The 12,471-nt window shown below is 51.8% G+C and overlaps 1 protein-coding gene across 10 annotated transcripts in view; it reads left to right on the top strand.

Moving 5' to 3' along the window:
- CUX1 (cut like homeobox 1) overlaps window positions 1-12,471 on the top strand; it is a 349,421-nt gene that overhangs the window by 322,401 nt on the left and 14,549 nt on the right. For 6 of the 10 annotated variants that reach the window (XM_059881598.1, XM_024985273.2, XM_024985272.2 and 3 more), the window contains one exon: window positions 974-10,611. The exons of the other annotated variants lie outside the window; for them this stretch is intronic. In XM_059881598.1, the coding sequence (XP_059737581.1) occupies window positions 974-1,670 (697 nt within the window). In that variant the 3' untranslated portion in view covers window positions 1,671-10,611. Of the gene's footprint in view, window positions 1-973; window positions 10,612-12,471 lie in introns of those variants that run through there. 10 annotated transcript variants of the gene reach the window in all.

Here is a 12,471-nt window from a genome sequence, read left to right as displayed (position 1 = left end):
CCAGGGCTTTCTGTAGGCTGTTTCTGCAAGACTCTGGACTTGGTGCTAATTTCCCTGAAGATGCTTTTCCACTGACAGTTGGCTCATGATCAGAGGTTTTTAGGAAGAAACACCTAGAGAGATTTCTGATCGAACCAAGTACTGTGAGCATGATAGGAAGAGAAATTCTGACACAAAACAAAAGATTTAACAAAAGCCCTTTCATGACATCACCAAGGGCTCCAAAATAGGGAAGGCCTGGGCCCTTCTGTAGCTGTTTCCTCCTAGTGAAGCACGCTTTCCATTGTAGGCTGAACTCAGCTTAATTAAAACATGGTGTCTGTGTTGGAGCACATATTTGATCTCCCTCCTGATTGGTCAAAAGTGACCCTTCCCTGGTTGTCTTTTAGAGGACGGAGTTAGTTGAAATTTAATCACACAAATTGATAGAATCCCACCTCAGCCTTGACCGGAGACTCTGACCTGTGGCTCAGAGCTCAACACTGAAGATTTTCACTTTGGGCACTGTCTAATAATTGGTTCTCTCTCAGGAGGTCCAGAGGGGGAGGCAGTGGTTACCATTCATACTTTATCTCCTTGTTTGAATTCATTCCGCCTTATGGCTGTACACCAAGCACCAGTGCTAGGTGTGGGTGTGCAAAGGACAGGGCCTTGCCGTGCCATTAATGTTGGCGGTCCATCCTAGTGAAGAGGAGACTGGCATTCCAACCAAAGGACAGGTTACTCAGAGGCCCCAAGCCTGGGAAACTTTCAGCTGGGAGGGTTGCCGGCTCCTGCCTGGGGAGAATGGGGTGGCTGTAAAGAGGGGCTCTACTCTGGGGTCCGCAGGAGCCTGAGCGGCTGTCAGGCCGGTGGGAGTGAGATGTCGGGCAGTGGACGGAGATGGCAGGAGGCCTGGGCCGCGAGGGAAAGGACACAGGGAACCCGTGCACAGAGGTCCCCTGACGGCGCCCCCACTGCTTGTGTCTTGTAGGTCTCGGATCCGCAGAGAACTGTTCATTGAGGAGATTCAGGCCGGGAGCCAGGGCCAGGCGGGGGCCAGCGATTCGCCGTCGGCCCGGAGCGGCCGGGCCGCACCCAGCTCAGAAGGCGACAGCTGCGACGGCGTGGAGGCCGCCGAGGGCCCGGGCGCCGCGGACGCCGAAGAGTCGGGCGGCCCCGCGGCCGCCGCGAAGTCTCAGGGAGGGCCGGCCGAGGCGGCCGCGGCCCCGGAGGAGCGGGAGGAGGCGCCGCGGCCGGCGGAGAAGGCAGAGCCGCCGCCCTCGGGGACCCCGGTCCCGGACGCCGCCGCCGACGAAGGCCGGCCCCGGGCGCCGCCGCCGCCACCCGAGGGTCCCGCGGACGGCCCGGGGCCCGTGCCAAACCCCGCCGCCGCCGCCGCGCCCGCGGCCGGGGAGGACGCCGCTACCTCAGCCGCCCCGCCCGGCGAGGGCCCCTGCCGGGCCCGGGACGGCGCCGACAGGAGTTCCGCTTTGCCAAGCACCAGCGCGCCCGCGGCCGCCCGCAGACCCAGCTCGCTGCAGAGCCTCTTCGGCCTCCCGGAGGCGGCGGGCGCCAGGGACTCGCGAGACAACCCCTTGAGGAAGAAGAAGGCCGCGAACTTGAACAGCATAATCCACCGCCTGGAGAAGGCTGCCAGCCGCGAGGAGCCCATCGAATGGGAGTTCTGAGAGGGCGCCGCCCGCCCGCCCGTCGCGCCGCGCCGGGCCGAGTCTGGCCGGGCCGGGCCAAGCCTGACCGGGCCGGGCTGGGCCGAGTCGAACCGAGTCTGGCCGAGCTGGGTCGAACCGGGCCGGGCAGAGGGGCGGGCGCCGACTCAGCGGCCGGGACCGTGTTGCGCACTTAACCGCCCTGCGGGCCACAGGGCAAAATCGCCATAGGCCAAGGTGCATATAGAAAACAAAAGGAGCATTAAGCCCAATCTATGTCGTGTTTTCAAGGAAGAAAACGGAAATGTGTAGTCGAGCTTTTTTGTACCCTGAAGTGTTTTTTTTATTGCCCTAAGTGATTTCCACAGGTTCTGGAATAACTCTTACAGCTTTGCCTTGCGCCCTCCTCTTTTCGTGTGGGCTTTAAAAAAAAAAAAAATCAAACCCACATATTGAAAGGGGGCTTTTTATCTGCCATCTAATGGCTTCAGAGCGATAATACACTATTATCTTCTTAAACCAGGAAAAAAGGGGAGGGGGGGGATTTTTCAGAAAAAAAAATTTAAAAAAGAAAGTTTTTGTAGCTGTTCAGTTGCCACTAAGAGATTGCACAGTCAAACCGACTCTAAACACACTAGTTTGGATTCCTAAATATTTTCAAGTAAAGAATCTTCTCCTTTGAAACTTTGAATTAAAGTAAAACACATTTACTCCACATATTTTTTAACAAGAAAAGTCACATCAGGAAAATATCTGATTTTGTGGTAGCTGACGTAGTGTTTTCTTGTACGTGAATAGAATCCTGACATGTAGTGCACATTGATCCATAGCTTTAACTGACTCTGGGCTTTTGCTGACCAGGGTTTGTTTAATACACTCCATTCTAGGCCAAATCAGGACAAAAAGAAAAGATCCGAATCTAGGTATTTTATAATCTGCTTTTTAACCTCTAACCGCAGAGCACGCTGATCAGACCTCATATCTTGGAGGTGTAGGAGACAAGTTAGAACTGTAGCATGTACCCGTTCATTTTGTTTAATTTATGGTGTCTTATGTCTGTGTTAGTGCGTCTTGCACATGTGCGAGCGTTGAAAGAAAGGAGGAAAGTGTAGGCCGCGAAGGTCGCCGCAGGCAGATCTGGGGCCCCTCGGGCCCCTCACCCCTCGTAGGCAGCAGTCTTTCCGTGACACAGAAGGCACCACACCTCACACCACTCTCCCGGGCACCTGATGGACTGAGCCCCACCAGGGGACGCCACTCCCTGGGCCTGGGCAGGGCTCATGCGTGCGCCCAAGCACGCACATAACTCTCTCTCTGTCTCTCTATCTCTCCCTTTCTTCCCACCACAAGCACTGATGACTGTTGACGTCGTGGGAAGCCTCCTTCCTTCCCTGCAGAAGAGAGAACGTGGCAGTCTGGGCTCGGCTCCCACCCCCGTAGTCTCACACCAAAACGTTGATGCTCTTCACTTCCAGACCAGATCATTGGCCCTCCATTCATTTTGCCTCTTGGAACGTTCTTTTTATGCACAGTTTAGGGCAGTCTAAGTACAAATCAAAAGTCTAACTTGTCTCTGATTCCTCCTGTCGTCTATGTGTATATGCGTGAGAACAGAGGTGGATGAAAGTGTGCGTGTGTGCGTGTGTGCAATTTTATACGTCTGTGTATTTTCTTAAGTACCTGTGCACACATAGAGTGCATTACTGCCACCTTTTTTCAATAAGCTGTTTTATCAGTTATGGCTTCTACAAGTTTGCTAATTTAGACTCCTTTATTGCCATATCTTTAAACTAACAATAGATGATTTCGGTATATATATATATTTTTTTTTGCTTATTTATAGGTGCTGTATTTTATTATCTGATTGTTAGGAAGGGATGAAAGGGGCAAATATTCTTTAGAGAGATAGACTGCCGGCAGTATTGGGAATAATTTACAAGATGTAGTTGTCATACTGTATATTACTGATTGAAACCTTTTTGACCGTATTGTGTATCATTGAAACCTTTGTCTTAGGTCAACATCTTTGGATGACATTTTAATGGTGCATTCATTATTTCTTAAGTTTAATTAATATTACCTTTTTTTGATTTGGGGGGGTGGGAGGGAGTTCTAATTTTAAAGGTATGCTCCCGCTATTACACCTCAGTGTGCTTGTATTAATTAACTTGTAGGACTTTGACTGTAAGATGTGAAACCACATTTCTTGCATGACGTTTTAGAAATTATGTATTTCATTTACAGTCTTTTAACCTGCAACTGCAGCACTTAGTTCAAGTTTTTCACAAATTTAAGAGTCACTACACTAAAGACAATGCCTTTTCATGAAGAAGAAGTTTGCAGAAGGCTCTAGGAGGCTGGGAGGCAGGCCGTTTGTCTTTTGATGGTTTCATATCATTCTGAATTTAAAATCTGGTTCAGTGAGCAGAGAATTCAACACGGAGGAGCTTAAGGGGAAAATGGATTCCCATCTGGCTGAATCCAGGTGCGTTGAGAAGAGGGCGTTTGCATCCGTGACCCTCAGGACAGTGCGTAGCAGAGCCCCTGACAGTACTGTGGTGTCCTCTCCACAGAAACCTCAAGGAGGAATTTTGTCATCACGTGATGAGTCTCCAAATACCCAACTTTCAGTAGAACGAAAAGCAGGGCGTTAACAGGGAACGCCAGGGTAGTGTTTTCGATTTAAAGGCATGACTGTTATTTACTAAGGAGTTAAATCGAAGAAACTGATAAAAAGTATAAACCTGTCCATCCTTGTGGCCAAATAGTAACGTCTAAAACAGCCACTTTGGCTCTTCCAGGCAATTTAGTCATTTTTGTTGGTTTTGTTTCTTTTTTTAAAACTAGGTTATTGTTGATTTCCATTCTGTCTTTTTTTGCCAGACTTACATCTGGGTGCTCGATACAATCAGTTGGTTAAATTTTGCTTGCAGTTCCGTGTTTGTATTCTTTTTCTATTTATTTTTTTTTTAATTGCGATCCTAGTCTTAGATCTCTTGTGTTTAAGCTGTCACTGTAATACTTACAAGAGCTGCCACTAAATAACAGAAACCTGGGATGGGGTGTCCCCCTCCTCTTTGTGCCCCTCAGTCTGAGTCCAAGGGTTGACCTTTCATCTTGATAAGCAATATTCAAGTGCCTTGAACAGCATCCCCTCCATGGGCTTTACCTTCCGCTGGCTGGCGTTCCAAGCAGTAGCTCCCACAGGCAGCCGACCTCTTCCTCTTTCCGCTCCATCAGTTTAAAAAGCTGATTTGTACCTCTCCCCTGGGGAACACGGTTCCGTAGAAAACACTAACACTTAATTACAAGCTCCATTATACCATTTTAAATGGCTTCTTTTTGTTAATTGGAGGCAGTGTTCATAACTTAAGGTTTTTGCCATTACTTAGCTGGCTAAGTGGAGGCTCCGCATACAATCAGTGTTCAAGTTCAGCCTCTTGACCTTTGGTTCCTGCCCACATTCTCTTGGGTGTCTGAGGTAGAAGGGGCGTGGCTTCACTCCCATCTCCTGGCTCCCAGACAAGGCCTCTTCTCTTGAACTTCTGGATGAGTCTTGTGATTTCTGTCTAGCAGGTCGCCCTTCTTTAGGAAGGATTACCACAGCCATCTAACTCCATCTCGGTTTTCCTCGGAGCTTACCTGCCCGAAGAACATCGCGACACAAGGTAGCTTGTGGTCAGGAGACTGCGGAGGCATCCCCAGGATCTGCCAGGATCCTGACTTGTATGACTACTCCCAAGTCATGGCCACTATGTCTAGGCCAGTAACCAAGGCAGAAAGATAAGAGTTCATGGCCTCCCTGGGACAGTTTCCCTATACTTCCAAAGCACGAATGCCTCCCTGTTCATCTGTCTTCCTCCTTTGGGCATCTTTGTGTCTCCCTAAAAGCCAGATGTGCTGGTTGGTGGTCCAGATCCAGAGTGCAGCAGAGCTTTGGGTGAAGTGTTCCTCTGTGTTCCCTCTGGCTTTGAGAGACCCTCCCCAGCTGCCCTTAGCCCCAGGAGGAAGGAGACACCCGAATGCCTCCATACCCAGGGCTGCCACAGCCCCATGAGCAGACCAAGCAGAGGACAGGTTGTACGCAAGTTCTGGCATCTGCTACTGACCCTAAGATGATCACCCAGCAGTCATGCCCTAAGAGGTTGGGATGAGAGTCGCGGGACAGCTCTGTCCGCAGGCAGGTGCCTTCTCGCCTGAAGTTGGCCTGGATTTCTTTGTTCTCCCTGAACTCGTGTCCTGTCATGCACGGGCGATCGTTGAACTCTGTTGACTTTCTATGCAATGTTCTTCATTCCTCTGATGGTAGGAAAACAGACCTCCCTGAAAACAGCAGAGGAGCCAGTGGGGGCAACACTCCCGTCCTTCTGGGCTGAGCACACAGTGAAACAGTGTTGGTGATTTCCTAGATCTTGAGCTGGGGGACAACAGCCTTTGCCTTAAATGCACCACAGCAGACGCCTCTTGACAGGCCTATGAAAAACTAGAGTCTGCCCTGAGCCATCCCGGGCCGCTCCCCTCTGAGGCCAGTAAGCCAGCTGCTCAGGGGAGATGGAGCCAGGCAAGGTCCTGGCGACCGTGGTGGGCGGGCAGCCACTCCCCGTCAGGCTGCAAGTTGGCTCCCTCCCTGAATGTCCTCCCCTACCCCGGTGTCATCACACTCATTTGTCCCCTTCTACCTCATTAACCACGCTCCCACTGGACCTCCCCCCACACCCCTCAGAACCTCGAGGCAAGTGGGATCTGGGAAGAGAAAACCTAGAAGTGTGGCATCCATGAGTGTAGCTCAGCCTGGTGGGCAGGCAGCTTCCCTCTTGTGAGCACAACCCGGACAGACAGCTGTGCTCTGCGAGGCTCAGGGATCCTCCTCTTGGCCTCCACCTGCTCCTAACGCACTCACAGCTGTTTCCTCTGCAGGCAGGGGTGGCCTCGGGCCTCACAGGGCCTTGTCTCTGGCTCGCCTGCACGCTGCCCATTCCCGCTCAGCTGTTAAGATCTGTCAGAGCCGCTTCCCTCGCCCCAGGCTGCCCCTCCATGGCCACGTGTGGACACTTCACTTCCCCAGGATTCCCACCTGGCACTGGGGAGCTCTGTTGTCTCTGGCACCAGGAAGTTATAATCTCAGCCCTTCTGTGAGGTCTCCATGGGAAGTATCCAAGGACAGGAAAGGATTTGGCCTTCCCCAACCCACATGCCCAGTCTTCAGGCATGTGACCCCTTCTTCCCTGAAGAATAGGCCAGTTTCTGTGCTGTGCTGAAGAAAACCAGCTCCTAGGGCTGCTGGTTGGGTGTGGGTCCACCCAGTCTGGTGGCCAAAGTGCTCTCTTGGTGGGAGGAATTTGGACGCGCTTACTGGGAAGAGCTCACATTTAGAAATCCGCCCCCCTCCCTGGTGCTGCCGTTTCTTTGCGTCTTGATGGTGTTAGGGGAGCCTTTGTGAACCCCAAAGCAGAGCTCCTGCCCTAAGTGGCCAGGTGGTGGCCTGGGACTCCCAACACAGTGTGCATCTGTTTCCCTGTGCAGTGAATGTCAGTCCGACCAGTACATCTGCTCGCTAAGAGGATGGTCCAATTTGACAATGTTACTCCCATTCGGATTCTGTACTGCCTTTTGGTAGATGAAAACTACCAGGAAAAGAAGGGAAGGGAAGTTCCCAGTTAAAGTTCCCAAAAGATCGAGGCTGTGAGACGCATAGAGGTGTACAGAAAGCTGAGGCCAGAACGCTCTGGTGGTGGGGCGTGCAGATGGAGGCAGCAGAGGAGGGGGTGTAGGGAGCGAGGAGCTGAGCATACAATGAGCCCCACCCCAGAGCCTGCCCTTCCCCAGCAGCCTGGGAGCCTCATCCTTGGTCAGGGAAGAGGATGGAAATGTAGCTTCCCCACCCCCGCCCTGCCCCGCCCCACCATTGGTCCGTGATGGGAACTGTCCCTGCCTGCCCAGGCCTTGCCACCGCCCTTCCAACGCCACCTCCCCTCCAAAGAGACTGTGTCCCTGCCGTCAGTGGCATACTCCCCATTTTCATTTTTGGATGAAGTGACATTTAGCTTTAACGAGACATTTCCAAAGCGCTTAGTCTCCTCCAAAATGCTAACTTTAAAAGTTGGGCATCGTAGGTGAAGAACCTTTAAAAAAAAAAAAAAAAAGGCTAGTGAAAGACATTAGGCTAGGCATAAATGTGCACTTCCCCATCCTTGCTATTAAACATTTAGAATACCTTTGAGTTGCTTTTCATGGATCATTATAGCTTATCCAATAATGTAAAGAAGTCTGTGTTACTGTAATTCCTGTAGTGTTTAGGCTCTCATTTCTACCACAAAATATGCTGTACGCTATGTATCAAGCTTTCTGTGAACAGAAAGGAAAGGTGCCTTATATTCCAAAGTCGTGGCTACACCCCTGTGGACAGTAATCAGAAGCACAGTATATACAGAAGCATTGGGACTTCCGTGGGTAAAACCAGATACCAGTCAGCAAGACGGATTGAAGTGGCACGGGGCTCCTTTGTTTTCTGGTTCCCTTTTTTCCCCCCTCCGTTTTTCATTTCCTTTTTTTTCTTTCTTTCTTTTTTATGTTCTCATAGCTTGCTTTAAACAGAAAGCACTTAAATAGATGACTATGTGTAAAAAGCTCTGTGCAATAGAAATCATTTCCCTTCATTTTTAAGAGAGAACGTATTGCACACCAAATGAACTCAAAGTAAGCTTTAGACCAGGACGATTCAGGTTGTGGAGGAGCAGGACGAGTGTGTTCACTGTAGTTCCGTTTTGTTTGGGAACTGAAGGGAAAACGGGCCTCCCCAGCACTGCCTCTCTGCCCCTGCCCCGCAACCCCGTCTCAACCTGCCTCTTGCTGCCCACCATGCTAGTCACGCAGGGCCCACGGGCACCCACCAGAACCTCTGGCTGGGGCAGCAGGGCAGGTGGAGCGGGCTGCGACTCGGCGGCTGAGAACCCTCCCCAGTGAGCGTGTGACCACAGGCGTCCCTCCCAGCACTTCACCTTTTTCTTGTTGAGATGGATCGACTGCTACTGACACCCACCCCCCCCCACCTCCCCACAGCGTGCGTGAGGATAATTATAAAAGGATATTTCCTTGAGAAAAAAAAATTGTTTAAAAAATATTTCTATTCTCTTCTATTTATTATTAGGTTAATCCTTTAAGTACTTATCAGGAGTGTATTGTTATTTTGTGTCGTTGTTGTTACCATAAATGCTTCTGACTCTCACTCCAGCCTTTGCTGTCTTCTGCCTCCCTCCCTCCCCTGCCCCCAGAGACCCAAAGGGTCTTGGGGATGTGATCGGAGGGCAGAGGGGGGTTTCTCTGAATCAGCTGTCTCTCTCCAGAGTAGCCGCTCAAAAACTGGTGGTCTCCATCACGTCCCACTTTTCAAAACGAGAGAGTTGATGAACAAAACAATCTCCCAATGTTAAGGAAGCGCCGGGGTTTGAAGTTTGCTCGTGTGAGGAGCTGTAGAGGAGACTTAGAAAAAGCAAAGCTTGGTTCCCCCAAAGCCTCCTAGAGCCTCCGGTCAGACTTCTGGGTTCATGACAGTTCAGAAGCCCCGGGGCAGGGCGGGCGCGGAGGCCTGGTCGAGCCTGAGTTCGGGTGAGAGAGGTCTCTGGCAAGGCTCACTGGGCTGACAAGTTTCTGTTGGCTTTTGTTACAGTTGTTGTTTTCCTTGCCTACAAAGTTGGTCAAAACCATCTTGCGGAGCAACCGTGTTTTTCTGTCCAGCTGTGGCTTAAGGACCCACTCTGGGGGAGCCGGGGTTGGGGGGGGAGCCCTTTTCCCCCTTCCTGTGGTTAAGCGCAGAGGAAGCATGGACCGGGGGCACAGCTTTCCGTGGCTAGAAGCACAGCCAGCAGGACACCCAGTGGCTTGCTCCTTGGGTATCGGGGTGGTGGAGGCTGAGGCTGGGTGCTGCCCACCGCCCCGAGGTGGGGCTCCCAGAGGGTCGGCAGGCTCTCCGTGTCACCCACGGCTTTTCCCCCCTCTGACATCGTCTGGGGTCCTGATTCTGTCCTCGTCTCTTTGAAAGCCCTCTGATGAAACAACGGCCCCATCCCTCCCCTACAAGGGTTTCCATTTCCCCCAAGTCGTCTATGCATTTCTCTCACCGTTTTCTGCCTCATTCCTAGAGAAAACGGGCATCTCATGTTCCACCCTCTGAGACCCCCCCTTTCAGAAAATGCTGTGCATTTTGGAGACGTGAGGATTTCGTCCAAAGTTCTGAAAGCATTTGCGGAGAGCTCGTTAGAAAATAAAAATGGGAAAAAGCAAAACGAAAAGGCGGTGTCCCCCCACGTCCCTTTCCACTGAGTAAGACCTAGCTCTTTGCGATTGTGCAATAAACTACTTGCCGTGAGAGCAGGTGGCCACGCTCCTGCCCAGACTACTAACTGACACAGCACAGGACGGCGGGCTGCGCGGGGGCCTCTCCCAGACGCCTCCCAGTGAGCTCAGCTCCCCCCACCACCACCACCAGCACCGTGTCTTGCGGTGTCTTACATTTTAGCAGTATTTTATATTTTCTGTAACGCACTAAGTCTTAGGTGTTTTTAGAGCTCGTTTGTTCATACTCACAATCAGACTTTTTTTTTTTTTAATCCTCACAATGACCCAATTGACCAAAAAAAAAAAAGCATCATTTTTGTACAAATAGCTTCGAGAAAAGCCTCTGTTGTGTTGCTGTGACCCATCTCCGGTAACATTTTGTTTCTTGCTATTTGTTCTCGGCACGGGAAGTCAGAAGCTGATCCGCCTGGCATGGGGTGGGGGAGCACCCGTCGTCCCTTCTGTCCTTGGTTAGCCATACGATGTTTGTTCTCAGCACTGCACCACGGTCCCTATACGATATGGAGAAGCAATATCACTGTATGAAACTCACACCATGTATTATTATTATTCACTAGCACCCTAGGTGTGATAATTGAAGTAAATATCTTTTATACAAACACAAGAACGTGTGGGTTGTTTTTATTCAAAGGGCTCTGGCCTGAGGAGGAGCAGCAAACACTTTCCATTCTGGGTCCAAAGGGCACCTCGAGCACCGCCTTCCTCCCGCGCTTCCTCGGGCGTGTGGCGTCGGGGCCAGGCGTCGGCAGAAACCTGGGTTGGATGCGAGCGGGGGACCTGGGGGCCAGCCGGCCCCGCTGTCCACAGGTCTCCCTCTGGGTACACGTGAGGCCCTGCGTCCCCGCTGGCTTCTTGGCACCTGCGGAGTCCGGGCCCTCCCAGCACCGGCTTCCTCTGTGAAACAGGGCTGCCACCACGTGTCTCACAGGCTTGTGGAGACCAGGAAGGGTGGCCGACCACGCCGGGTCTGGCAAGGGCTGACTGATGGCAGCAGCCTGCGCCCAGCCAGCCGCCCAGCCTCAGCCTGCAGGTCTGAGGGGTGTGGGGGGTCTCTCGCTTTGTTCCCTAACCCCTGTGATGTGGAGAAGGATGAGCTCAGGGCACCTGTGAGTGCTGGCAAGTGAGGGAGAGGAGGAAGGAGGGAATGGCGTCTCATGGGCTTCTGGAAGGATCAGGCTCCTGAGAAAGGGCCTCTCCAGCCAGCGCTCGGGGCTGGAGGCGGGAGAGCCCTGCAGAGTCGGCTGCCAGGTGGTCCACAGGCTTGTGACCAAGGACGTTTCTCGTCTCGGGATCTAGAGGGTTGGAAGAGAACCGCCATCCTCCCCGACCTGTGACTGGTGGGTGGGGCAGGAGTGTATTTGTTGATTGTGCCTTGATCTGTGCATTTCAGAATGTGAAGTTCCCACTGGTGATACAGAAGCCTGAGCTAAACTAGACTCAATGCGCCCTCCACAGGAGACCCCAGAGCAGGGAAAGCCTCCCACCAGAGCTAGGCCCTCCTGAGCCTATCTCCTCCATCACCCGGATGTGGAAGTGTCCAGAGCTGCCCACAAATGTCTGCCCATCTCCCGCCACGGGAGAAATTACGTAAAACCAGTAAGGCTGTCCCAGTTTGGCACTGAAAAAACCTAACTGCAATCATTTTTTGTTTGCTAGTTTAGGTACACTCCTACTTTTAAAAAATCCTTTAAATTAAGATATAAAATGTTTTTTAAAAAAAAGAAAGAAAGAAAAGCACTCAACACAAAGTCTTTTTACCCAGAAGCTCTCCCTGCTCTTGCAGTGAGATTTAATTAAGCAGAACTGCAATTGCACGTGGTTTTGTAGCGCCAACTCCTGTCTTGGTGAACAGCCAGCACCAGAGGCAGAGAAACAAGCAGGATGTGCCGACCGCAGTCGGGCACTGTCCCCACGCAAGCAGTGTTCAGCCTCCCTGTGCACAACTTTTCTCCTTTCTCTCTGGTTAAGTGGATCTGAACAAAACTGTACCTTATTTGATGCACTGGGGAATGGCAGGTTTATACCACGTAAGGTGACATGGTGATATTATTAACATGAGTGACTCATCCACAGCTTGTGTTTTAAAGGGCTTTCATGTGGCAGCCTTGGGGTGTGTTGCTACCTCTTCCATGGCCCTATTTGTTGGCTTTGCGGGGGGCGGGGGGCATGCATTTTGTGGGTCCGCACGTGGGGAGCCAGGGTAAGAACACAGACGACTGGGGAGAACTGTTGTGACGTCGGTGGGGACTTGCAAAAGGGCTAGCAGATTCCAGCCTGGTGTGGCCTTGAAGTGGGAGGAGGCGTTTGTGATGGACAGGCAGCGAGGATACCCAAATGGAGGGGCAGCACGTGCCCAGAAGCAGGGCGACGATGTGGCGGGTCAGTGGAGCAGGAAGCCTCGGTGCTGGGGTAGGGTGTAAGTGAGGGAAGGCATTTGGAGTGGGGATGACCATACCGTTGGTAAGAA

Source organism: Bos taurus, chromosome 25 (genome assembly GCF_002263795.3).
Source record: "Bos taurus isolate L1 Dominette 01449 registration number 42190680 breed Hereford chromosome 25, ARS-UCD2.0, whole genome shotgun sequence".
NCBI classification, from domain to species: Eukaryota; Metazoa; Chordata; class Mammalia; order Artiodactyla; family Bovidae; genus Bos; species Bos taurus.
The sequence above is the reverse complement of the archived record's forward strand: the minus strand, read 5'-3'. Positions and strand labels throughout refer to the sequence as shown.